The sequence below is a fragment of the Chenopodium quinoa genome, unplaced genomic scaffold (genome assembly GCF_001683475.1).
Source record: "Chenopodium quinoa cultivar QQ74 unplaced genomic scaffold, ASM168347v1, whole genome shotgun sequence".
In the NCBI taxonomy this organism is placed as follows: Eukaryota; Viridiplantae; Streptophyta; class Magnoliopsida; order Caryophyllales; family Amaranthaceae; genus Chenopodium; species Chenopodium quinoa.
In genome coordinates this window covers 6124192-6151417 of record NW_018743175.1, presented here as the reverse complement: position 1 = coordinate 6151417, position 27226 = coordinate 6124192, and the positions used below count along the sequence as shown (strand labels likewise).

Here is a 27226-nt window from a genome sequence, read left to right as displayed (position 1 = left end):
GCGCTATGCTAAACCAATTCAATAAACCCAAGAAGAAGCAACAGGACCTTCCTTGGAAAAGGGTCAACAAAATTGAAGCAGAACGAAAATTGAAATTAAAATTAAAACCCTGTTAGAACCTTGGGTTTTGTTTAGAATATATCGAAACTGAATCGAAACACACATCAATGGAGGAAAAAGACGAAGGTATTCCAAACAGAGAGCTCTATGCTTTGCTTAACATCTCCCCAGATGCTTCTACCGAACAAATCCGCAAAGCTTATCGCCAGTGGGCTCAAGTCTATCATACTGACAAATACCAAGCTTCTCATGTACTCATCTTCTCTCTCTTTTCCTTTTTATTTATTTGAATTTGAATTTGAAGTTGAATTGATCGACAAATTATATGATTTTAATGGACGAGTTGCTATTTCATTATACTTATGGTATGGAATCTTAGAAATTTACCATTATCTTCTATGTGCTGATTGTTTTGTTTAAACAGTTCATATTCCGATGAATAATTAATTTGGTCACATTATTTTTGTAGCGGCCCTAATTTCTTCTGAAATTTGAAGGGAAATGATTGGTGTTGTGTCTTCGGTTGGGCCACATTTAATTAATTTGCAATTTGAATAGATTTTTTTTAGTGTTGATGTTGTTAACTTTAATGAGGAGTTGCAGTTGATGATCAATTATCCCCTAATTCAAAATAATGATGGTGGTTACTGATACAGAATGTAGCCATTGATATGGAGTCAGCGCGAGTAAGATAGGTTATTGACTGTGTGGGGTTCCGTACATAACACCCTCCAAGCTTGGGGAATGTACCAAAATTCCTGCTCTGAGATGGAGCATTTTCTGTTTAATCTCTCCAAAGCTTCATGCTGTTACTTATGGAGTTATGGCTCATGAATAAACATAGGCTTTGGAAGAGTGGATTAGTCTACAAAGTTAGGTACCTGATTGAGTCTTTCTAATTACATAATTCAAATATTGCCCTATTTTGTTCACCTTATTTTCACTTATTTTGGGAAACAAAGAGTTCAGATTAGATAAGTTCAGGGTTACTCAAGTTCAAATTACATCTAAAATAAGTCATGATAAAGTCCAATAAGTTGTAAGGTAAATAAACAACACCCTAAAATCCTTCTTTATATAACCATTTGCTAAAGAAATACAGGTAAGTCCTACTTTTTCCAACCTTTTGCTGAATCTCTTTGTTTAAATAATACTATTACTATATTAACCATCTAATACGATTTTATCATATGTATACAATAAGGAAAAAGATATTAAAGATAAAATATAAAATGTGAAAATAATATATTAATTCGCAAATATGAAAGGGTGAAGATTGATAGTTAGGCTTGGTACCCCGACTAACAACAACAACGAGTGATTACGGTGTTCAATATCGTCTTCTTTTGTGTCTAAATTTCAAATAAAAGTAGTAGAACTGTATTTCCGCGTTAATTTATAAACATCGATAATATATTGGCTAATATATTGGCTAATCATAATTTAAGCTAATGAATTATGGAAAAATGATATCTCTATTAGTTATTGAACTCAATTGGAGATGATATTTATTGTATAAATTTATTGATTGATTGGAAATTTATATTTTTATTTATTGATTGATTGTATTCATTGACATAAATAAAATAATAATATATTTATTTGTGGACATAATTCAAGTAATTGATTGTTAATTTTTTGTATTCTTTGTTGATTGATTAACCCACCCCCCCCCCCCTTTTTTTTTGCTAATTGATTGACTTTTTTTCAATTTCCCCAATTCTATATTTGAAAGATGAGGTATTTTAGTCTTCATAGGGGACACCACAACCCCGTACCTTGACATACATAATTCTTATTGTGAAGTCTTTGTACATTCTACGGAGTAATTAGATCTTGTACATATGGTTTTCTTAAAATCTAATAATACTAGAAATTTTTTTGTTTTGATTTTTTTTGGGATATATTTTTTTTTTTTTCTCTTAGTCAAGAGGAAATGGACTTCATATTGATTAAGTGAAACGTATTCTTGTTGGAGTTAGCTACTTCCATTGCATCCAGGAAGTAGCACATGGTAATCTTAAATATTCGATGGACTTTTCGCTTACACTAGACCTTAGTTAGGTACATTATTTCAACTCCATAGTCCCTATGGTCCTATTCCTTTGCACGGACTCTAAGAAAAGATGATCCCCCTTTGAGCATCTCTGCTTTTTAAAGTGCTTTAATGAGAATTTTCTTTAAGCAGTCTGTGACCTATTAATCTTTGACCTTCAACTTTTCTGTATGGCTATTGAAGGTCCAAGATTAATGTGCTAATCTCCACGAAGGGTATGCCCTTTGGATAAAGAGATACTTGTGTAAGATGCCATAGTTGAAGATCAATGAGTCAATACGTATTAGTATGTAAAACAGCTTCTTATAAGTCCTAGAAAAGAAGCTATTTCTTCTCTAATGGTTAGGAGTTTTATAATTATGTAAGTCTTTGCATTTTAAGATTGCATTTTCTGGATATGATGTTTGAACTTCTATAACCAGTTAATATAATTAATCCGCGAAAGGTGTTTTTCCCTACATGTATGTCTATTTGATAATTGTTTTTTGAGGTGCAAATGCTTGAAGTTTTCTCAACACTTAATTTCCTTCCCCTGCTCCTTTCAGATGAAAGAAATTGCTACAGAGAATTTTCAGCGGATATGTGAAGCATATGAAATACTCTCAGATGAGAACAAAAGAATGATATATGATATCTATGGTATGGAAGGTTTGAACTCTGGTTTAGAACTTGGACCGAAGTTAAATAAAGCTGAAGAAATAAAAGAAGAACTTGAAAAGTTACGTCGCAGAAAGGAACAGGAAAAGCTGGCCCATATCCGACCTACTGGTTCTATTATGGCCAATTTGTCATTGCCAGACTTTTGTGAGGGTGATGGCATTATGAAAGGGTATGCCATTTGATTTCTATTTTCCCCCTTATTACATGTAATTTTCCGTGTGTGATTGTATCACTGCTTTCGCATAAAAAACTAATGTTTAATACTGTTAAATGCCACACATTGATCTTGTAATGGTACCTGCACTTGTAAATGCCAGAATGGCCATGGCCAGTGAGGTCCAATCTCAAATGTCCAAACGCATTGCAGTTGCTATTGGTGGGAACTTAGCTGTTACAGGCAACTCAGGTGGTGGGGCTGCTACTGCTGTACTTAAACACCAGATATCATCAGTTGCTTCCATTGAATTCATGGCATCTGCTGGTTTGCGTTCAATTATTGGTATAGAAACGACACGGTATTTAACTTGTATCTTTTTTTTATAATTTTATTTTATCATGCTGATTTTGCTATTTTTATGAGTGTGACGCCCCTTTTCTTTATCCTTCTTGATCATCTAGTTTCTACTTATCCAAGAGTTAAAACTGGTTATGTTTTCCTACAGCCACTTATCACCTCACTCCTCTGCCACTGCGGGACTTGCAATGTCGCTAAAGGATGGATCAATCAATCTTTCTAATTTATGGACTCGCCAACTGTCTCAGACTTCAAATGGCAATGTATATCTCTGTCATCACAATTACACGTTCAAAAATAGAATAAAAAGAAAAATGTGAAGGGGAGATACATTTTTGCCTTTGTTATGGATCCATATTCTTGTAGTTATCAATGGTCATATGCAATCTTGACAACTATCATATCATGTTGTTCACATATTGTTGTTTACATGTTGTTTAATATTATTGAACTTAATTTATTATAACTGATTAAACTGCTTTTATTGGCTAAAACTTTTTTTTACTGATTAAGTCTGGTGTTAATTGATTGAAACTATTTTTGTTGTACAAGGTTACCTATAATTGATCAAAACTGATTTATACTAGTACTTTTAAAATTTACTGAACATTATTTCTACTTATTTATTTGTAGAGAACATGGCTAAAAAGGAGCTCTACAGTACACTGAAATCTTCTGATTCTCTTTGCAGCTGTTAATATAATATTTGAATTTGCTTAACTGTCATTTCAGATACAACTTCTTCTGGGTACAGAATCATCTATTGCTGTTGGATGGCAGAAAAAAGAAGAGAAAATGTCTGTTGCTGGAGAGATAAAGGTACAAAAATTCTATTGAGGAAACTTAGTACTAAAGAAATTATTATTTGGTAGTAATGAAGTTTGTTTCCTTAATTTAGCTTATATTTACTGATTAGTTGTGGATATATTATTCTATGATGTTTTCACTGCTGCAGTTTGGCACCAGCTCTTTTGGGGCTTCAGCTCATTATACTCACCGCTTTTCATCTAAGTCTCATGGGCGTATAACAGGCAGATTAGGAAGGTTTGTCTGTGAATTTATAAAAATTCACACTTTTTACTGATTAATTGTTAATATATATACTTTCTCCATTGCTACACACCTCATGGCACGTTAATGAAGAAATTAGAGAAGGTAAATGGGAATTACTAAAAATAATTTTACCACCAATAAAAAGTGTTAGGTTATTGCGGTTTAATTTTATATGTCTGTTTACCTTCTCTAATTACTTCCTCAAACAGCATGCCAAGGATGTGTGCTAGGTACCGGTTTATAAGAATAGAACTATAAGTTGTATATGGTGAGAATTATAAGCTGTAAATGCAGAAACAGAGAAAGAGAGAGGAATGGAGTGTTTGGTTGTATTGATAAATACAGATAGCCAGCCTTCTTTCGAGAGGAAGGTTCTCTCCCCAAGCCTAAGCTTTCTGTATAATTTCCCTGGATAACCCTTGTTGTATCCATGCACTCCTATTTATACTGATATTCCTTCTACAGAGTTCTTGCTTACATTCATTCCCCCTCCATAACAGAATATTATTCTTATGACAAAAAGACTAACAAAGCCCTCAACAAAATAACAGAATTGAAAACAGAATCTAGAAGCAATTAAATAAAATGCAGTGAATGTGACAGCTCAGCATTTCTTCTTATTCCTCCATCAGCCTTGCTTCTTGCGTCTTGAGTAAGTAGCCACGATTGGAGGCCTTGGCCCATTTTTTGCAATGTGCTGCAATTATTAGAAAACAGAGGAAATATTTTGTTACATACATCTTGTTTGTGATGAGCCCTTTGTCTGAACCATATTCTTTCACATTTGCAAGTATGTACTCTGTACTTGTGCGTTTGGTGTGCTGTGTTTAGCTTTTGAATTGAATTATCTTCTCTGTAGCAATGCTCTTGAGTTCGAAATTGGTGGGGGACGTAGAATATCTGATTTCAGCACAGTGCGGATGTTGTATTCTATAGGGATTCAGGTAACTACAGTCTTCTATATGGGCTTAGACTGCTCTGTTCATTTGTAGCATTATGAGAAACTGAAATAATTATTGGCTTTGACTTTTGTCTTATTTGTTATGCTACCTCTTGGTTTCTCCTGACAATTATAAGTTAACTTTGTTGATTGACAGTTTTACACTGAGGTTTATACTAGGGTGTAGTTGAAATGGCTGACAGATTTCTTTTTATTTCATTTAGTCTTGTTTAACAAATGGCATTTGGCTAGAATTTGACCAGCCTTTGGCATTTAGCTATAATTTGTTTAAACAGCCTTATTTAGCCAGTTTTCTAAGCCAAGATGAATATGTTGATTGGATCACCTTATTCTCCAGCTTTTATAGTCAGAAGTCAAAGAGTTGCATGACTTAGATCAGTTTATTAGCTGATTTTATCAATGGCTAGTAGACAATTTATTCTTAATTTGAAGTTTAACAACTCACTGAGTCAATAAAAGAGTTATGCTATTAGTTAGTCGAATGAGTCAACAACTGATTGACAAACCACTTGGGGAAAGTTCTCAACAAAGACACTTTTCCCCATTACTAGGAACAACTCTTGCTATAAAATGAGCAACTGTATTACGGTATTAACTAATACCTATCCTATCTACATGAGACATACAGAACGAAGTAAAAGTGGAATGAAGCCAAGTAAGATCTTCCTACAATAGATCTACAGGAAATCATCCAAGTTTGTTATTGTTTATCTTTGTTACGACCTCAATTGCTTGAATGTCAAGCTCTACATACTGGTAGTCAATTCTATGAGTCACCATCAATCTACCCTAGTTGCTCCTAATGTTTCTTTGACTTTATATCTTAATACTTTATCTGTTTTTTTTTTTAAATGCATCACTTTTCATAAATGGAACTTTCAATTTAGATGCATCACTTTTCTTTTTAACTAATAAATTTCTCTATCCCTCTCATATCACATGGGCCTTCTTTATTTTTTCTCTCCATCTTTCTTCACTCCAAAAATTGTCTACAAATATGATACATCTAAAATAACAGAAGAAATATATTGTAGCCATCAATAGTCCTTGCGCTGCAGCATCAAGCCCCACCAATGAACAAGTTGATATTTTAGGATGCTGATAGAAGTGGCTTTTTTTTTTATTTATTTATTTATTTTTTTATTTTTTACCTTTTTACTTTGTTAATTATGGTTAACTTTTTGCCTCCCTCCATTAATTATTCTCCTTTTTTAATGAAAATAAATTCTTATCTTAATAAGTAACATCTTTATCATTGATGATTTGGACTCTTATAATTACAAACATATGGGATAAATTTTTGGAAAAATTGGTTTAATAATCCCAACTTTGGCCGATTTTCTTTGAATAATTTTGATTATTCTGTAATAATCCCAACTTATATAGGCATCTTTCTTGTAATAATTCGAACTTTTGTTTTTGTAATACATAATAGTCCCACAAGGGGTCAACAAAAGCAACAATAAACTTCGGATTATTTTACGAAGATACATGTATAAGTTGGGATTATTTCAAAATAATAAAAAGTTGGGACTATTTAAAGAAAATCGATCAGAGTTGGGATTATTAAAACCAATTTTTCCTAAATTTTTAAGTTAAACAAAAATCTTCATAAAATATCTAGTGGTTGGCCAAATCTAGAGAATAGTTATACTTCCTCAGTTTCCTTCTCTGCTTCTTCTCTCTCTTTAGCTCATTTGCCACAATCAATGTCCTACATATTTAACCTTAGACTTGTTCACACTCTCAAACTTTGCCCTTCTACGCCGTCTTAGACTCCCCACCCATGAGCACCATGCCTAGAAAAGGGGAAGACTGAATATCACATCTTCCTCTCCCATCCATCACGGACTAAATGCCCCCCTTATTCCCCTCTTCCTTGCTGCTTATTACTACCTTTGTACTAAGAAAGAAGACCAATGCATGAGCATTGATCATCTGGGGAGGAGGGAGAGGAAAACGACGAAGAGAGAGAGAGAGAAAGACATAGAGAGGGGTTGTGGTCATGGTGGAGGCCTGGAAGTAGAGGCAAAACTACCTTTGGGCCAAAGAAGGCCTCCATGCCATAGTTAATTTCAGCATTGCATTTAGCACAAAATTACTTTGCTTGAGTGGTTAAGGGTAGTAATCTTTTCTTAGTTTGAGTGTAAAGGGGGTCTATTGATAAAATCTTGTAACATTCATTTCTAATTTACTTATATTATTTTTCACTTTAATAATTTCTCAAGTTTTCTATCCTAATCTATGTTCATAAAGCTTTTTTTTTTTTTTTTTTTTAATTTTTCTTTTTCTTAGAGATCGAGGAGAATTAGTGCTTACTATATATACGTAGTTTTTCAGGGGAAAAAAACTAGTATTAAATTATATATAAAACTTTAAAATATAATGGAAACGTAGCTCGTAAAATTTGGGCTCCATCATAATGAATTGGGCTTCGTCCCAGCCTAGAAAGAAGGGAGAGACTGGGTGGAAGGGGTTAAATTTGGGTAGGAGAGGAGAAATAGTAGTTTTAAGTTCTAATATTATTAGACAAACATGTGAATTAGGTATGGATTTCCTAAGATCTCCCAACCTAAACCCATGAGTTTGATAACGAAACCTATACCTAGAAAGTTGTTTCTTTGCCCTCCTTTATTTTTTTTCTTTGCCCATTTAGATTCATGGTGCCTCTGTCTCAAGTCTCAAATGTATGTGCTAAAGCAAGTAATCTTAAGACCTAAAGTACATAGGATCCCAATCTTAATGATGTGGGTAGAGTTGTCGATTCGGGTAAATGAGTTGGGTTTGGGTTGGGTTAGTGTGGGTCGGGTCAACTTGGGTTGGGTCAATGCGGGTTCATGTCGTAGCCTATGCGGGTCGGGTTCGGGTTGGTCATGCTTAAGTGAGGTCACGTCGGGTCATACATCTTATTGGGTTTGGGTCGGGTTTAGGTCGGGTCAATAACAAGCTGGATTACATTCGGGTCGGGTCAATAATAGGTCGGGTTTAATTCGGGTTTTCACGGATTAAAACGAGTTAGGGTCATTCTCGGGTTCGGTTCAAGTCAATAATTTGCAGGTTATAATAAGGTCGGGTCATTCTCAGGTTCGGTTCAGGTCAATAATTTGCGAGTTATAATCAAGTCGGGTCATTCTCGGTTTGAGTCGAGTTCGGTTCAAGTCAATAATTTGCGGGTTATAATCGGGTCAATAATTTGGGGATGATGCTTTTTTTTTTTGCTGGACCGACTTGGTCTTCCTGCATCCACGACAATTTGATTAATATATATTAACATAGAGTAGTTTTAGCCTTACGAAGTTACGACTTTACGAGCAGCTTAGAATATATTTAGCATATATTCTCTAATTATTGTATATATCTTTTTTTAGCTAGTCAGTATCTACAATAATAAAGATATATACAATAATTAGATAATATATGCTAAATATATTCTAACAATTAGAAATGAGCAAATAGTTATAATTAGTCTATGTAAGGAGTCGTATGTATTTAACTATTGACTATTGAACTTATCATAGTAACTCGTTTGCCCAAGCACACAACTACACAAGTGACTCAGTAACTATATAACTATATATTAATAAGGGGATCTAAATTGAATTTAAGGTGATTTGAAATCGGGTCAGGTCTATAAAAAGTTAGGTTGAGTTCGAAATGGGTTAGGAACAATTCGGGTTGAATTTGGGTAGGGTCAATAACAAGTCGTGTTGATTTCGGGTCAGGTTAGTAACAGATTGGGTTGAATTTCGGGTCGGGTTAATAATAGGTCAGATGTGGGAGCAAAGTGAATATTCAAGACTAAATATATAATTAGACATTTTAATCTTTGGGCTTGGATTATTTTATTGATTTAGATAAACAAGTATCTTGTATGGTTTGATTCGTTAAATTTCGGATCTAAGCGTGAGTATTGAAGTTCTGTGCAATTGAATAATTATCAAGACTTTTAGTTAGATCAGAATTATTTAGAGTTTTAGATTATATACTCCGTAGGATTAGTTAGTTATTTATTTTAAGATACAATTTTATGTTAGGATATTTTAGATCTTATTGTGATGAATTTATGTTGATGAGTTGAATGAACTTTGGGGTTTTCCTGCAGCAAGTCCCAAACTTTGTCACATCCCATGACATGAGCCAAACTGATATTTTTGTGGGGGCGTTCCCTAGCGACGCACTGCACTTCCCAGACTCGGGTGCAATGATAAGTATGCAAGAGTGGTGTCAAATGATCAAGGGCGTGCAGTTCGGAACAGGAGAAAGCGTGGTACGAGTGCGCGTGGTATGAGGGAGCGTGGGAGAAGGGAATCTAGTTTGCGGATTGGTTCTTGGAATGTGGGGTCTCTTACGGGGAAATCAGCAGAAGTGGTAGAAGCGATGAAGAGAAGACGCATAAACATCATGTGCCTCCAAGAGACAAGATGGACGGGAGAAGGAGCTCGAGGCTTGGTTTTGGGGTATAAGGTGTGTTATGTTGGGCAAGAAACGAGCCACAAGACTAGGAATGGTGGAGGTAGGAATGGAGTTGGTGTGATTCTCGATGAGAGGTTGTCGAAAGAGGTAATCGAGGTCTATCAGAAGAATGATAGGTTGATAAGAGTGAAGTTGCTATGTGGCAAGGAGATTGTGAATGTTATTAGTGCTTATGCTCCCCAAATTGGTTTGGATGCAGAAGAGAAACGACAATTTTGGGAGGATTTAGACGAGGTGGTTCTATAATGGAGGTGATTTAAATGGGCACGTTGGGGCGAGCTGAGATGGCTATGAGATTGTCCATGGAGGCTTTGGGTATGGGTAGAGGGATGCAGGTGGTGAAGCTATTATGGATTTTGCTCAATCATATGATTTAATTTTGGCTAATATTTGGTTTAAGAAGCGTGATTCACACCTGATAACTTTTTGGAGTGGAGCAAATGCAACACAAATAGACTTCCTGCTCACAAGGAGCACGGATAGACAAAGTTGCCTAAACTGCAAGGTCATTCCAGGAGAGAGTGTGGTCACCCAACACCGGCTTTTGGTAATGACTATTCGTTTGATAGAGAAGGCGAAGAAAAAAGGAAGACAAAAGGAGCCAAGGATAAGATGGTGGACTCTAAGGGATGCAAAGGCTAAGGTTTTTATAGAAAAGGTAATTAAGGAGGTGGATTGGGATGGAGAGGTGGATCCAGACATGACCTGGTTACGAATGAAGAACTGTTTCCTAAGAGTGGCTAAAGAGGTCTTAGGGGAATCAAGGGGAAGAGTTTCGATACAGAGAGATACTTTGTGGCGGAATGAAGAGGTGAAAGCAGTAATTAAGCAAAAAAGGGAATGTTATCAAGCCTTGGGAAAATGTAGGAGTGACGAAACCTTTGCAGCGTATAAGGAGGCTAAGAGTAAGGCAAAGGCAGTTATTCGTCAAGCTAAACTTATCATGAGGTTTATGAAAAGCTCGGACTCCAAGGAGGGAAAGAAGATCATTTATAAGGTGGCAAGGAAGGATATTGGCATGGTGAAGTGTGTCAAATATAAGAACCAAATGGTCTTAGTACAAGAGGAGGACGTTAAGGACATGGGAAGGGGTACTTCGATAAATTGTTTAATAGAAGTAATAGAGCACTCCGTGTGATGAAGAAATCAACATGGAGTATGTGCGGAGAATTAGGAGAGTAGAGGTGGAGATTGCATTGAAGAAGATGAAGCCTAAGAAGGCTGTTGGCCCTGATGGTGTACAGATAGAGGTGTGGAGGTGTTTGGGAAAGATTGGTATTGATTGGTTAAAAGACCTTTTCAACAAGATATGGACGGCTACAAGGATCCCGCAAAATTTGGAGGAAGGAGCACCTTGGTCCCGGTCTATAAAAACAAAGGAGACGCTAAGATTGTTCTAACTATCGAGGGATCAAGCTTATGAACCACACTATGAAGTTGTGGGAAAGGGTGATTCAACATAGGTTGAGAGCATGCACAAGCATTTCGGATAACCAGTTGATTTTATGCCGAGGAGATGTACTATGGAAGCAATACATTTGATAAGACAAATGATGGAGTTTTATAGGGTAAAGAAGAAGGATCTTCATATGGTCTTTATTGATTTAGAGAAGGCTTATGACAAGGTGCCAAGACAGGTACTTTGGTGGGCAATGTTGAAGAAAGGTATCTCACGAAGGTACGTGGACCTGGTTAAGGATATGTGTGGGGATGTGTCAACAAATGTGAGGACATGTGGAGGGTTGACAAAAGATTTCCCTATTACAATCGGATTGCATCAAGGGTCTACATTAAGCCCTTTTCTTTTTGCAACGGTTCTAGATGAAATAATTAGACCAATTCAAGATGAGGTTCCATGGTGTATGTTGCTCGCAAATGATATCGTTTTGGTGGATGAAACTAAGGATGGGGTTAATGCCAAGTTAGAGCAATGGAGGCAAAGGTTGGAATCTAGAGGGTTTAAGCTAAGTCGGAGTAAGACTGAGTATTTGATATGTCGTTTTAGTACTCAGATGGGGGCAAGCAATGAAGTGGTGAGTTTGGATGAAAAGGATTTGACCATGAGTGAACGTTTTAAGTATCTAGGGTCGATCATCCAGAAGTATGGTGACATTGATCAAAACGTGGCCCACAGGATTAAGTTGGGGTGGCTTAAATGGAGAGCGGCCACTGGAGTGTTATGCGACCGAAGCATTCCCTTACAGCTGAAGTACAAGATTACCATAAGACCAGTGTTTCTCTATGGTACCGAATGTTGGGCTTCTAAGAAGGAGCACATTAAAAAGATGGAGGTTACAGAAATACACATGTTAAGGTGAATGTGTGGGAACACTCTAAGAGATAGAATAAAAAATGAGATTATTCGCAAGAATGTAGGTGTGGCAGGCATTGGAGATAAACTAAGGGAAAATCGCCTGCGTTGGTTTGGGCATGTAAGACGGAGACCTGAGGGTGCACCGGTGCGAAGAGTGGAAGAGTGGGACCATGGAGGGGTTAAACGAGGGAGAGGGAGACTGAAAATGACTTGGTTGGAAGGAGTTAGGAATGATATGAAGTGTATGGATGTGCATGAGGATGGAGCTTTGGATCGTAAAGGATGGAGGAAGATTTATGTCGATGACTACACGGAATAATCAAATTTGGTTCATGTTAGCCGACCCCACTTATGGGATTAAGTCTTTATTGATTGATTGAGTTTTTGCTACTGTGAATTTTGTGCACCTTTTGTAATAGATTAACCAGGAGGGGTAGTATAGGTATTCTAGTTTATATTAGTTTATTAGGGTTAATAGTCCTTAGTATAAATTGAGAGGAAGGGAAAGAAATAGGTAGGCAGAAATTTGTTAGGGAAACTTAGAGAGAGTCATGGCCTAAAGCCATTTTGGAGAGTTCTGAGCTAAACTCACTATTGAAGATTGATAGCCTTAAGCTATCAACCTATCTTTGTAACCCTTTCACCATTAACAATCAATCTTAAGCTTTCATCTTTATTAATTTGCTAGTTAAAATCAGAAATTCTTGCTGTTACGTTGATTTTGCTGGGTGACCGAACTCAGTTCATCACATCTTGTTGACTACAATTGATAAGAAAACACCTTCAAGTGAGATTTGGGATCTATCCTAATTGTTTTTATTGGGTCTATTTAGATCCACATCTAAGTGGTATCAGAGTTCAGGGTTTATAAATCCTTTTAGTATTTACACGATCTTGGTTCGACTAATAAAAAAACAGAAAAAAAGAGGCAGAAATTAATGGAATGTTCTACTCGTGTTTAACGGTTTGAGAAAACTTTGGGATTCTTGCTAGTGCTAGAGTATCACGAACAAAGTGATAAGGATTAAAGAAAATTCAAAAGGGCATTACAAAAATTCAACGAAACCTTAGAGAAGCTTTTGAATTACTCTAGGTTACAAAGTGTCTTGTGAGGAAGAAGAACAAGTACAAGATTCTGTTTTTAATCCTTCACATGATGCTAAAAGTTAGATCTTTCCTACTTCGTATGGCACAAATTTGGAAAAAGAAGATATATGTACAATAGTTTGATACTATTCTTGAAACTACACTAGATTGGATGATTAATACTTTTGGGTTGGGAAAGTTGTGTCAGATTTATTTTCTAACCACGAGTTTTCAAGTAAATTGGTTGACTCTCAGAGTATTTTTGATTAATATTGGACTTTTGACAAGAATTGTAGTACAACTGGTATATTTTTTACGGTTCGTGTTCTAGATTTGTTATTTGACAATGGCAAAATTTGTGGTCGAATTTTTTTTTTTTTTTTTTTTTTTTTTATAGAAGAGGAGAATGATGTGAGAGCAAATTGAGTACTTTAGAGTGTAGATTAATTATTTAATTTTTGGGTGTGGAATATTATACGTATTAAGATAAAAAAAAATAATTAAAAAAAAAAAACGAGTATTTTATACGGTAAAGTTTAGATCCGAGCATGAGTATTTAAGTTTCGTGCAAGTGAATAAGTATCAAGACTTTTAGCTAGATTAAGGTTATTTAGAGTTTTAGATTATATAGGATTTATTGGTTAATTATGCATTTTAAGATATAATTTATGTTACGATGTTTTAGATCTTATTGTGATCTTTGTTTTACGAGTAAGATAGAATAATTAGTTTTATTATGTTGCTTTTATTATTTAGGGAATTAATCATTTTATCAAAACCTATATAAAGACGTTAGGTTATAACTTTTATTTATTGAATGAATTTAATTTCTTTTGATGAGCTTTGCTATCATGGGTTTAGGGAGTTAAACCAAACGCAAAACCGCTCTTTTGTGCATCTTGTTGATTGCGATTGACAAGAAACACTCAATTTGTGCGATGCTTGATATTTATCCTAGTTGATTGGTTAGACAAAATAATCATTTAGACCTTCCCCAGCGTTTAAAAAAGCGCGCCTAAGGCGAGGCACTAATGGGTAAGCGCTTAACTTGGTTTTGCGAGGCGTTGGTTAGACGCAGACAAGGCGCACGTAAGGCGCATCTGAAGCAAACTTCAGTTAATTTAATTTTAATAGTTCAAATAATACGCCTCTAAAGTGAGGTGCACTGAGGAGGCGCACCTAGATGCAGCAGAACCCCTCTCGCTTTAGCGCCTTTAGCTTTTTTATACATTGCCTTCCCCATTATCTATCAAACAATCTTTTACCTTGGTGCCTTTTTTTTTAATTATTTTTGTATATTATTATTATTGTTAAATTGATACGTTGGATTATTATTATTATTACTTTCTCTGTTTTTTTTAGCTGCATCACTTTGCAAATTGCAGATTTTTAAGTAATTTTTGGAGATGAGAGAGATAGAGATATTAAAAAAAAATAGACTCATGTGATAGGAGAGAGATAGAGAGAGTTTATTAACTAAGAAGGAAAGTGATGCAACTAATTTAAAACTTTCGTTTTAGGAAAGTGATCCAAATAAAAAGAACGGAGGAAGTATTTATTTGTTATTAATGTATATATTTTTTATATTATAAACATTAGCTTCTCATTAAAAAATGCATCAATTTTTGCTATTAATGATCTCTTTCTTTTCTTATTCGTAGGGTGTCTTTTGGAAGTTTGAGTTGCATCGCGGTGGTCAAAAGTTGATAGTTCCTGTTAGTGCAGCTCTCAACTTAATTTATTTTGTAGATATCTAGTTTGCATGGATATTATTTTTTTTGTTGCATCACACATAATCCAATGTAGAATATATTGCATTTTACTTATTCATGCGCCCTTGAACAAAGTCTAGTGGTTCAACGCCTCCTTGTTCTTGTGTGCACATGATTAGAAGGATTAAGCAATTTTATCATTAATTTTCTTGCATAGATTGTGTGTGTGTTAAGAGACCAGTTAAAGAGGTTCTATATTTTCTCTGTCAGAACTTGCAAGTTTCATACTCGACATATTTTTCTGGCTAACTTCATTGTCAATATTGACTATTGTTTTCCCCTTTTTTTTTCATCTTCAATATCTACTTTTATTTTTAGCTTATGGATCTCTGTTATGGGGTGAATTTTGCTCGCAGGTTTTGCTTTGCAGGTATATAAACCCTTTTTTTGCAGCAGGGGCATTTGCTATTCCGACATCCCTTTATTTCGTACTTAAGGTAAGTTAGACGTCCTTTTTTTGGGATAAATTGTGAGATATCCATATTTGAATAAGTACAGTAAGTTTAATATATATTGCTCTGGAAGTCTGAGATAAAGCAGACAACAATCCATGCTGGGAGGGTTGTTGGTGAGGTAAGACAAAAATATTTGAAGCTTTGGTCTTCTGTTTAGACTTCATTGTTCACTGCATATTGTGCAAAGTCTTGCCTATGATAAGCACCATCTGCTTCTTATTTACCTAATTAATGTCGGCAAACAGCTTAAATTTATACGCAATGTTGACTTTGGCTGTTACACTATTTTTGTCCCATTATGGTTTTTTTTTTTTCTTGACCCAGCCACAAAATTTCAGAGATCCATTGTCGTGTGTGTGTAAGAGGGGGGGGGTGCAAAATGTGTGGAGGTTATGAGGTCCCTTTAAGGATCTTGCTGTTGGCAGGGGTAATGTAGATTTGGCTATTGACAGATTCATCACTTTTCTCAACCATACAAATTCTATCTTGATATCATTTGTAGGGTTGGTAAATGTGGGCAAGGATAGACACTGTGGTGCACTCTTACCTATATGTTGCAAGGGTGCAAGCTTTGTATGGAAATGGGCTTGTGTGCACTTAGCAACACATGAAAACGTTTTATTTTAGAAGTGACACTCTTGCCTATTGGCGACAAGTGTGAAGATGAGGGTCAATTGGGGCGCAAACAGGGCCAAGTACTTGAAAATTGAGTTTGTAGGACTTTTAGGTTTGGGTGCTTTACAATGAGTAGCGAACTAGCGACACAATACTCGTAGTGTCCTAACAATGCAACACAAATAGTATTAAAGCAAGAAAGCATAGGGTATGATCTCATTCATTGATCATCACTCCATGAAGGCCTAAGGAACGTTTTGAAATTACTATGTTTTTGCAAGGGATCAGCCCAAACCTGGTATTCGTTTCACATATGCAAGAAGGCCCAAAAATAATAATTGATTCATGAAAACAGTGTGTAAGAAATCAGTTTTGGGGGAGAGGGTAAAGTAGTAATTCAGATATAAGTTTGTTACTAGTTTGTTATTTTGATTCTTGTGTTAGTTGAGCTGGAGTTTGTTAGCTTGCTTAATTTTGTGTATTAATAGGGGATTTGGTTAAGGGGAATGTATTAAGAAATATATTGTGGAGTTTGTTGTGGAGAGCACCTTCCTCTCGAAAGTAGGCACCGTATTGTTGAACACTCTGTTTGATAATACAACTATCCCCTTTAGCCACCAATTTCAATCTGGATTTAGCTTGCTTACTTGCTGTTTTCATACCGATTTCCAGCAATTTAGTATCAGAGCGGTGACGAAGCTAGTTGGAGAAGATGATGGCTTGCCCAAACCACGGACAATGGTTGGACTTGCTGGAGCAGCAGATCGCTGGGATTCCTTCGAGGGTGGCTTAAGAGATCACGATGGCGATTGCGGCACTCAAATCGGACCTCAATGCTCAATTAGCAGCCGCGCAAGAGAAGATTCGATCGGAGGTTCGCTCATCAGTGGTGAATGGGCCACAAAGCAAGTGGGAAAACCCATTCTCCGCGCCGCCACATCTGGGCTATGGTGAAGGTGGTTTCTAGGGAGGGCAATCGAACTGGAAGTTAAGCAATCGAACTAGAAGTTAAGGAAGCTCGATTTGCCACTCTTTGATGGAACTAATCCGAACGGATGGATTCTAGAGGTTCTTCCACTTTTACCAGCTAAGTGAGGAGGACCAGCTCGAGGTGGCCGTGGTGGCGCTTGATGGTGATGCGATGTTGTGGTATCAGTGGGAGCATCGGCGGCTCCCATTGTTGGTGTGCCCGAAGATATTGCAAAGGGGCAATATATTAATGGGTTGAAAGGAGAAATCCGGGTTGAGGTCCGAATCTTAGATCCAACCACTTTGGACCAAGCCATGGATCTCTCTATGCGTGTCAAAAGAAAAATTGAAATTGAGCCCACGACCCAAAACAGTTAGAAGCATGCCCACCACCAACCATTCCTTACCCAAATTTTCGACCCAATCCGCATAATACAACCCAAAACACTACGACCCTAAACACGAACCCAAATTCCCTAAACACTACCACCAACCAGCCAAACCTAGCCCCAAACACCTATAACAACCAAATTAACTCCGGTGAAATAAGAAGGCTGTCGGAGAAAGAGCTGCAGCAAAAGCGAGAATAGGGCTTGTGTTTTCGCTGTGACAAGAAGTGGAATTTGAACCACCGTTGTCCACGTCGTGGCCTGAGCGTGTTGCTCACGGTGGATGACGAAGACTGGGTGGAAACCGGTGAGTTCTCCATGGTAGAAACACAACTTGAACCCCACTTGTAGAATAACCGAATCCAAACCCTAAACCGGAGGTTTTCCTGTTATCGAGCTCGAAGACGATGCTGTTGGCCGGAGCTGTAAACGGAAAATTTGTGGTGGTGGTGATAGATCCCGGGCAACCCACAATTTCATCTCCACTACAGCAGCTCAGAATTTGGGTATTCATCCCACGGAATCGAAGAGTTTCGGGGTGACACTTGGAACCGGTGAGGCGGTGCGGGGGAAGGTGTGTGTAAAGGGGTGTTAGCTGGACCTTCAAGGGGTGACGATATTGGAGGATTTTCTCATCCTTCTCCTAGGTAGCTCGGATATGATACTTAGCATTCAATGGTCGGAGAAACTGGGCACAACCACCTCCAATTGGAAAACACAAACTCTTAAATTCCAGTTGGGTGGAGACTCACCTTGAAGGGTGATCCTCACTTGCTAGCAATGCTCAAAAATTTGCAGAATGAAGGTCAAGGGTATTTGCTTGAATTGAATGTGTTAAAGAGGTCAAAAGAGGAGGCACCAGTAATTCTAGCCGCCTTCCAGCCCTCGTTCAAGAATTCCGGCATGTGTTTCATATGCCTAGCGGCCTACCCCCACAAAGACAATTCGAGCATGCTATTGTGCTATGTAGTGGCACTAACCCAATTAGTGTCAGGCCATATAGATATCCCCTATCTCAGGAGGATGAAATCGAGAAATTAGTCTCGGACGTGCTCCTGTGTTATTAGTGAAGAAGAAGGATGGATTGTGGTGTTTTTGTGTGGTCTACAGGGCACTAAACAAAGAGACTATTCCGGACAAGTTCCCTATTCCCATTATTGATGAACTACTAGACGAGTTGGGTAGCTAGGCGATGTTCACGAAACTTGACTTAAAGTCAGGTTACCATCAGATTCGGGTACGACCCGAGGATGTTCATAAGACGGCTTTTCGAACCCATGAGGGTCATTAAAAATTTCTTAATGCCCTTCAGGCTAACCACTTTCCAGTCACTTATGAACGAAATATTTTAGCCGTTCTTGTGTAAATTCGTTCTCGTCTTTTTTTTACGATATTCTTGTGTATAGCCCTGTGTTGAGACTCACATGGCACACTTGTAACAGGTGCTGCAAACCTTGGTAGACCATCAACTCTATGCCAATTATAGAAAGTGCGAAGTGGGCAAAGCTAAGGTAGCCTACTTGGGTCACGTTATTTCAGCAGCCGGGGTGGAAGTTGATACTTCAAAGGTCCAAGCCATGCTGGATTGGCCTCCTCCCACAAACTTGAGGGAGCTACGAGGTTTTCTTGGTCTTACAGGCTATTATCGCAAGTTCATTCAGGGCTATGCGATGATTGCTCAACCCTTGACTGATCAATTGCGCAAGGACAATTTCGGATGGACTGAGGCTGCTAGCAATGCATTCATTTCCCTCAAGACTGCCATGGTGAGTGCCCCCATTCTAGCTGCTCCAAATTTTTCTTTGACCTTTGTTGTGGAAACGGATGCTTCTGGGCATGGTTTGGGTGCGGTCCTGCTACAATCTGATCATTCAATAGCCTATTACAGCAAGATTTTAGGCTTGAGAAATCATGACCAGCCCATATATGAAAAGGAGTTGATAGCTATAGTATTTGCACTAGAGAAGTGGAGACATTACTTATTAGGCAGGCACTTCATTGTTCGTGCTAACCAGAGGAGTCTTAAGTATCTTTTGGAGCAAAGAGAGGTGGGTCAAGCCTACCAGAAGTAGGTCCTGCCAACAAGGTTGCAGGACAATTTAGCTCTGAGGTTGAGTGTTATTCCATGGTGACTTCTTGTGGTCTTCGTTGGGACTACGTGCAGTCATTCATACAGAAAGATAAGGTGCTGCAACGTTTGATTTCTCAGCTACAGAAAGGAGAATCAACACCCAAGTGGTTCACCTTGGAGAATGGGATATTGAAGTACAAAGGCAGGGTAGTGATTCCCAAGCATTGCTTGCTGACAAACAAGTTGTTGAAAGAGTACCATGACTCTTTGGTTGGGGGGCATGCGGGTGATCTCAAGACCTACCACCGGTTGGCAGGTGAGTGGTTTTGGTTTGGGATGAGAAAGGATGTGACGAAATACGTACAACAATGCCACATTTGTCACCGGAACAAGTCTTCGACCTTATCTCCTTTGGGACTTGTTCAACCTTTACCAATTCCGGAAAGGGTGTGGGAGGACATCTCTATGGATTTTGTGTAAGGCTTCCCAAGTCTTCGGTTGGGATACCATACTCGTGGTGGTGGATAGATTAACAAAGTATGGGTATTTTATCCTTCTCAAGCATCCTTATACTGCTCAAAGCGTGGCTCAAAGTTTTTTGAACGAGGTGGTGAAGCTACATGGGATACCGGTGTCTGTTGTGTCAGATCGAGACAAAGTCTTTGAGACAGACGGTCAAACGGAGGTTGTCAATAAGGGTGTGAAATCCTATTTGAGGTGCTTTGTGAATGGGAAACCCCATACTTGGGCTCGTTGGCTTCCATGGGCTGAATACTGGTACAACACTACACCCCTTTCAAGGCTCTGTATGGCAGGGACCCTACCCCCCCCCCCCCCACCTGCTAAGGTTTGCAGCCGGCAGCACTGCTGTGTCTTCGGTGGAAGACCAGCTGCAAGAAAGGGATTCTATTTTAGATGATCTGAAATATCACTTGGTGCAAGCACAGGTGTATATGCAACAATACGAGAATAAGGGAAGACGTGAGGGAGCTTTTCAGGTTGGTGATTTGGTGTACCTTAAGCTGCAACCGTATAGGCAACGGTCCTTGGTCAGAAGGTCTAATGACAAGCTTGCTCCTCGTTTCTATGGGTCATACCCAATCATTCAGCAGATTGGCAAGGTGGCATACAACTATACAAGCTACAACTGCCACCTGGAACCAAGATACATCCGCTCTTCCACATCTCACAACTGAAGAAGGCCGTGGTAGCTGGTCATCGGCCAACCAGCCTTCCTGCTCAATTGACAGCTGACTTGGTGCTTGAGGTGGAACCTGAGGCAGTGCTTGGTGTGAGGAATTCACATGCTGCTATGGAAGTTTTGATCCATTGGAAGGGACTGCAGGAATTCGAAGCCACTTGGGAGAATTTTGATGAAGTGAACCTCAGGTTTCCTTGTTTCCACCTTGAGGACAAGATGAAACTTTGGGTGGGAGGTATTGCAAGGGATCAGCCCAAACCTGGTATTCGTTTCACATATGCAAGAAGGCCCAAAAATAATAATTGATTCATGAAAACAGTTTGTAAGAAATCAGTTTTGGGGGAGAGGATAAAGTAGTAATTCAGGAATAAGTTTGTTACTAGTTTGTTATTTTGTTTCCTTGTGTTAGCTGAGCTGGAGTTTGTTAGCTTGCTTAATGGGGGATTTGGTTAAGGGGAATGTATTAAGAAATATATTGTGGAGTTTGTTGTGGAGAGCACCTTCCTCTCGAAAGAAGGCACTGTATTGTTGAACACTCTGTTTGATAATACAACTATCCCCCTTAGCCACCATTTTCTCTCTGTATTTAGCTTGCTTACTTGCTGTTTTCATACCGATTTCCAGCAGTTTTCTTAATAACACTGCTGGATAGACTGTCGCAAAATAATTCTCTCTAAAGTCTTGAAAGCTTTAAGAAAAGTCCTAAATTGCATTGTAAGGGAAATACATGGAAAGGAAGGTTGGATTCTAACACCTTGCTTAGCCATTCTGGATGGGCAGTATTGTCTGTATGGCTGGCAGGTTGTGTAGTAGCATTGCATGGTGTGTGGGCTTGACAGAGGTGTTTGTGAGGCAGCAAGATTTTAAGGTCTGCTTCACGAGACTGTGTCCGTTGTGCAGATAGGCCATGTCCCCTACATGGGTGGCCCTTGTGTCGTAGGCCGCATAAAACTAACTTATATTTGTTGATTTGTTAGTTTAGCTCTTGCATCCTTTTAGTATTAATCCTCATTGAATTTAAAGTTTTTACTTGTGATGAGATTTGATTTGTAGTTTTTGTTATTTAATAAAAGGAAAGTAGTACTAGTGTACTACTATCTGGCTGAGAATTAGTTAAGCTAATAAGCCATTGTAGGTTTTGTTTTTATTTAATAATCAGATTTCAGAATTTCCCTTAAATCTTTCTGTTGTGATTTCCTTAAATTTACAAGTAGTGAGTAGAGTACCCTTGTCTGGCGTGATTAAGTTTACAATACACTAATGCATGTTTAGTTCACCTTATTTTTACTTATTTCAAATTAGATATTAGAAATAAGTTCTAACATATTTTATCGTTTTATGTGCGGTTTTTTAATGTTAATATCTTTAATTTCATAATGAAAAAAATTATGAAAATTATATATTAATAAAATATACATTATACGTATCTAACTAAGACCCCACTTGATATATTTTTTTCCTTGTAAATTAGCGTACATGTAAGGTCAAAGTTGATTCAAATTAGACAATCACATCTGGAAAAAAATAATAGACATATGGGATCTTGTTAGATTTGTTTCAATGCATATCTAATTAAAATTTAATTTTTAGCATTTTTACAATAATCTAATTAAATATAATTTTGATTGAACTTTTGCATTGAAAAACGTGATAAAAGAAATGTGTATTCTAATTTGAAACGGAGGAATTATTTTTTATTGTTCGAAATAGTTTGTATGGTCAAGGTTTAACTAGACAATTAACATTACTTGAAAATACCAACATATTAGCAAAATAAATCTGTAAGCCTATACATATATCACATACGTCAAAACTAATTCATACTACCTCCGCATCACAATGAATACAACATTTTTTCTTTTTGCACTAATCAATTGTTGGCTTTGACTGCACTTTTTACCTAATTATAATAATTAAATATTTATACGTAAATTATTGTTGGATTGGTCTCAATGTATATTATCAAAATTAATTATTTTAAATTTTTATTTATCAATTGATGTATACAAAAATTAATGGTCAAAATAGTCTACTGAAAATTAAAAAGCCAAAAAAAGTGCATCTATTGTGAAACAGTTGTGTATATTATTGGAGTTTTGCAATAAGTTTTTTAAAAAACTAAATTTATAAAAAAAAATATCATACATTAAATTTGCGGTGCGGTTTGGTTTCAAATTTTTGGAAAAAGCAAATCATACCATATATTGCAGTTTGAATTAATTCTTAAACCAAACTGTAAACCAACCCATAAACCGCTAATATATGGTATGGGAAGGAGGCTCAAATTTAAAAAGGTCTACTCTTAGGATCTTTGCCAATGGGACTAACATAGTGATAGATGATTTCAAATTTATGTTGCCATACTCAAGATTGAGAGAGAATCTTTTGTCCCAATAATTTTGTTTATAGGCAAATTTGTTAGAAACAACCGTTTATATGTAGCTTTTTATTTTTGTGAGAAACAACCTTTAAATATTTTTGTGAAAAGTTAAAACGGTAAACAATATTGTTTTATAAAGATGAAACCTTATTCTATTTACTGGTGTTGACCAACGCGTGCCAACCACTTGACATCTTTTTTCTACTAATTGCACTCATCTCATTCTATTTGCACCCCTATTTTCCTCCAAGATGACATTTTCATCTTCATCTAATTCTACACCATGAAACCACCAAGCTTCATATCTCTGTCTTCATCTTCTTTATTTCTTCCAAAGCTTTAGCCATTAAAGGAGTATCTACTCTCTACAATCCCTTTTCAACATTCATTTCTTTTCAATCCAACTCTCTTTTGCCCCAATTACAACCCTTTAACCACAAAAAATTCTCACAAACCCCACAATTTTTGCTGTGAATGCCAATATTTTTCACAATTCACTTTTGACATTGGCTTTTGTAACATGTAAAGCTTCATTTTCTCACATTAAATTTACCCCAAAATTGAGAAGGGCCCTCAATCTCAAGGTATTATCCTCCCAAACCTTAACTTTCAAGAGAGATAATACCAATGGTGGGAAGACGATTATAACAAGCACTGGATGGATTTCCATCATACAATAAAAATACCCGAGAAACCCACCTAAATGTCCCTAATTGCTTGACAACCGTGATGAATTGTATGATTCTATATTATTGTAAAGATGGTGCAAGGAGGGGAGAGTAACTAATTTGAGGTAATTTTGATGGAGTGGCTATTGCCAATGTAATGACAATGATGAACGAAAGATGAAGATTTGGAGTGCAATGAAGAAGAAGAAGATGGAGATGGGAAAGAAGAAGAAAATGGAGATGGGAAAAGGAGGAGTGCAAATTGAAGAAAATGGAGGCACATGGCGGTCACGTGAGAGTCAATGTCAAAAAAGGGTTTGTGGAAAAATGGAATAAGGTTGCATCTTACAAAAAAAATTGTTTAAGGTTCTACTGCCAAAGATTGTTCTGACAAATTATCCTTGTTTATAATCATTTGAATCTTGTAAACATCCCCTCTATAACCATTAATTTATTCAACCTTAATTTTTATTCACTTCTAAACAACATATTTGCATTAACATAACCTCACTACAATTTCTCCCCTCAATATTTGTGCCCAACCCAAATGAGAAATCTGATGGGGGACGGGGGGAGTAACTAACGACCTGTCGTGGACCCATGTAAATACTTTTCACACATTTTGATGCAGGCAAATGGTACATAGGTTTTGGACTCCTCAAGAATTGTACAGGATTATGGTCCTTTTTTTTTTTTGGTGTCACATTGTTACATGGATTTATAATGGAAGTTTATTTAGTGAATGAAAACTAGCTTAGTGGTAACTTACTAACTTGAAAGGTGGCTTGAGGTTAATTCTCATTTGCATCACCACTCTTTATGGCTCTACCCAAAAGAGGAAAAAACTTTTGATCAATTAGGCAGACAGCCAACAGTACTTTTACACCTGCCTTGCAGAAGAAGACTAATGATGCTAAGCGGTTTGTTATTATTTATACTTTGTTTTGCAGAAATTTGTTGCCAAACCTTATTACCTTAAACGAGAGAAGCACAAGGCAGTAGAAATCATGGAGAAAACCTCAGGCCAGGTATAACACAATTATATATGCTACTTGCACTGTGTTTCTTCTGAATGCATACAATTCATGCTTACTATCAAAGAAACGGAGGCTGACATGACATTTCAATAGGCCAAAGGGTTGCCATTTTAGCTACAAAGTAGAACACTGATGATTTACTAGCCTGTAATAGAAAACTGTTGATTTAGTTACTGGATTATTTATAGATAAGTCTCCTATGATAATATTGTACTCTGTATTTTTCTTCTTAAAATTAATGTAGAGAGGTGTTTAAAACTTTGTTGGATTAGAAAATAAATTTTAGGAATATTCTCTGAAACAGTGCACCTTTTTTTTTTTTGTGAGCAATCTGATGTATGTACAACTTCTTCCCCTCTAATGCCAAACGTACTTTAAGTAACTAATGTTTGCTGGGGGAATATGATCATGTATCTGTCTATTCTACAGATATTTCTTTTCTGCCATCTCTTTTCCCTTTCCAAATTTATTTTTAACATTTTGAACAGGGAAGTGTTTATGTGTTTGGAGTTGGGACTTGAAATCTCTGCCATCTATGAGATTATGACATATGTCTGGCAATCACTTTATCCCCAACACTTTGATCTAGGTTCGTGAAGCTAGAGTAGCAGCAGCAAAGGCTCAGCAGCTATTAGAAAATGTGGCCAATAGAAAGATGAATAAACAAATTGAAATTGGTGGATTGATCATCACAAAAGCAGTTTATGGAAGTGCAAAAGCTCTGAAAAAGCTGGATGATGTGGAAATATCAAGTGATGAATTGTCTTCACAAGTTATTGATGTTACTATACCTCTGAATTTCTTGGTTAATGATTTGGGGCAACTTCAGGTATGATCCCTGTTAGTATTTTATGAAAGCATGCAATTTCTTGTATTTCAATTTGAATTTTGATATTCCTTGGCTTTTCCATCTATTATTCCTGTAGTTTTTTGTGCTGCAAAGATTGATTTGTCAATTATAATCATAAGGCAAAGTAACAAACACAAAACAGATGTTTGGGCACTCAAATTATTTGTAAATTGTAATGGCAGTTCAAAATATTTGTTTTGACTATGTTCAGGTTTCTAAGTTTCAACTATGATCTGAGAATGTTTAGGTGACATAGATTTGAATGCCTGCCAGGTTAATTGGAATTGAGGCCAAGCATTGCCTGCCTTGTCTTCAATGTTTTGTTATAATTGTCTTGCCTTAACCCTATGACATGCATAGTGGTTTTGTATTTGTGTGTGAATACTGCTATCAAAGTACTTGGTTAATTTCTCTTTCGGCACAGCTTCATGAAGGTGTGAAGAAATCAGGCATTATGGGCTTTTGTGACCCATGTCCAGGAGAACATAAGAAACTGCTGGTCAGGTACACGTGCAACGGTCAAAACTACCAGGTAATTTTATTTGCTTGGTTAGATAATTGTAATCTTTGTTGGTAAGTTTTAAATGTCCATCCGCACGCAGTTTTAATTTATTCACATGATTACAAATAGGTGGTGGTTGAAGACTATGCGGAGTTGCGGATACCCCAGGAAGCTCACAAGCTCTAGACTTTTTCTTCAGTAACAAGATCATCATCACCTCCCTTAATCACCTATGAAGCACCTATAGCTGGTTTGAGGCCCATAAAGCATCACAAAGTTCATCTTGTAGTCTTATGTTCAACTATCACAAAAGTAAAAATAAAGACACACTAGTACAGTACAATATTTATAGTTATCTTCGTATTGTGATTATCTGGTCAATAAATGCAATAATTATGCCATGTATCATTTTTGTTTGAGGGCATTAAATGGCTGGAACATTTTTGTTTTCAATTAATTCTTTCTCAGAACTTTAGAGTGCAAACTAATCAGAATGATTATTGTATAACAAATTAACAAGGCGTCTTCTTTTGGCATATGATGCCTTGTTTTTTTCTTTCCAAAAAGTAGCGATTCTCAAGTGCATATTCGCCTGTGTGTGGGGGATATAATGCTCACTATAAAATATAAGATAGTATCCTTAAAATCTCGTAGAGTATTTAATAATTATCATGTTCTCTACTCTACATCTATATAGCGAATGTTGTTTTTAAGGTTTTATTAAGCTTAGATGAAACAAGTTACAAAGACTCCATCTGTATAATTATCATGTTCTCTACTCTACTATCAACCATTGTAGCTACATAAAATGGATTAAGCGGTTAAGCAGATAACGTGTGTACTATAAACACAGTAAAAACCCTAGCCTTTAAGAGAGGATTCATAAGATCTACGAAAATTGTAACCAATAAATCATAAATGAAATTAATGTTTTCGTAATTTTATTCCTCTTTATTCATATATTGCAGATTTGAATTTTTATGGTTTGATATTAATGAATATGAAAACTAAAATTTACACACACACAAAAAAAAAAAAAAAAAAAAAAAAAAAACTCCAATTAACCTAAGAGCTATTACAAAAGACGATAATATTTTATTATAGATAAATTTGAGTTTAAAACCCAAAAAAAAAACATAA

General features: G+C 36.7%; 1 protein-coding gene across 1 annotated transcript; it reads left to right on the top strand.

Annotated features, from left to right (window-relative positions):
• Positions 1-26539, top strand: LOC110732781 (chaperone protein dnaJ 13-like). Its single transcript, XM_021912783.1, has 13 exons — positions 1-311; positions 2662-2945; positions 3094-3291; positions 3439-3553; positions 4023-4109; positions 4246-4334; positions 5203-5287; positions 14839-14892; positions 15306-15386; positions 24648-24725; positions 25324-25563; positions 26009-26116; positions 26216-26539. The coding sequence occupies exons 1-13, from the start codon at positions 168-170 to the stop codon at positions 26270-26272; spliced, it is 1620 nt and encodes a 539-aa protein (XP_021768475.1). The 5' UTR covers positions 1-167; the 3' UTR covers positions 26273-26539.
• The last annotated feature ends 687 nt before the right edge of the window (positions 26540-27226 follow it).

Bases quoted from the DNA above. Each gene is read 5' to 3' on its own strand.
- LOC110732781 (XM_021912783.1), top strand. From the start codon at position 168: ATGGAGGAAAAAGACGAAGGTATTCCAAACAGAGAGCTCTATGCTTTG. The intron at 2,946-3,093 runs GTATGCCATTTG...TGTAAATGCCAG, and splicing joins GGTGATGGCATTATGAAAGG to AATGGCCATGGCCAGTGAGG. The intron at 3,554-4,022 runs GTATATCTCTGT...CTGTCATTTCAG, and splicing joins CTCAGACTTCAAATGGCAAT to ATACAACTTCTTCTGGGTAC.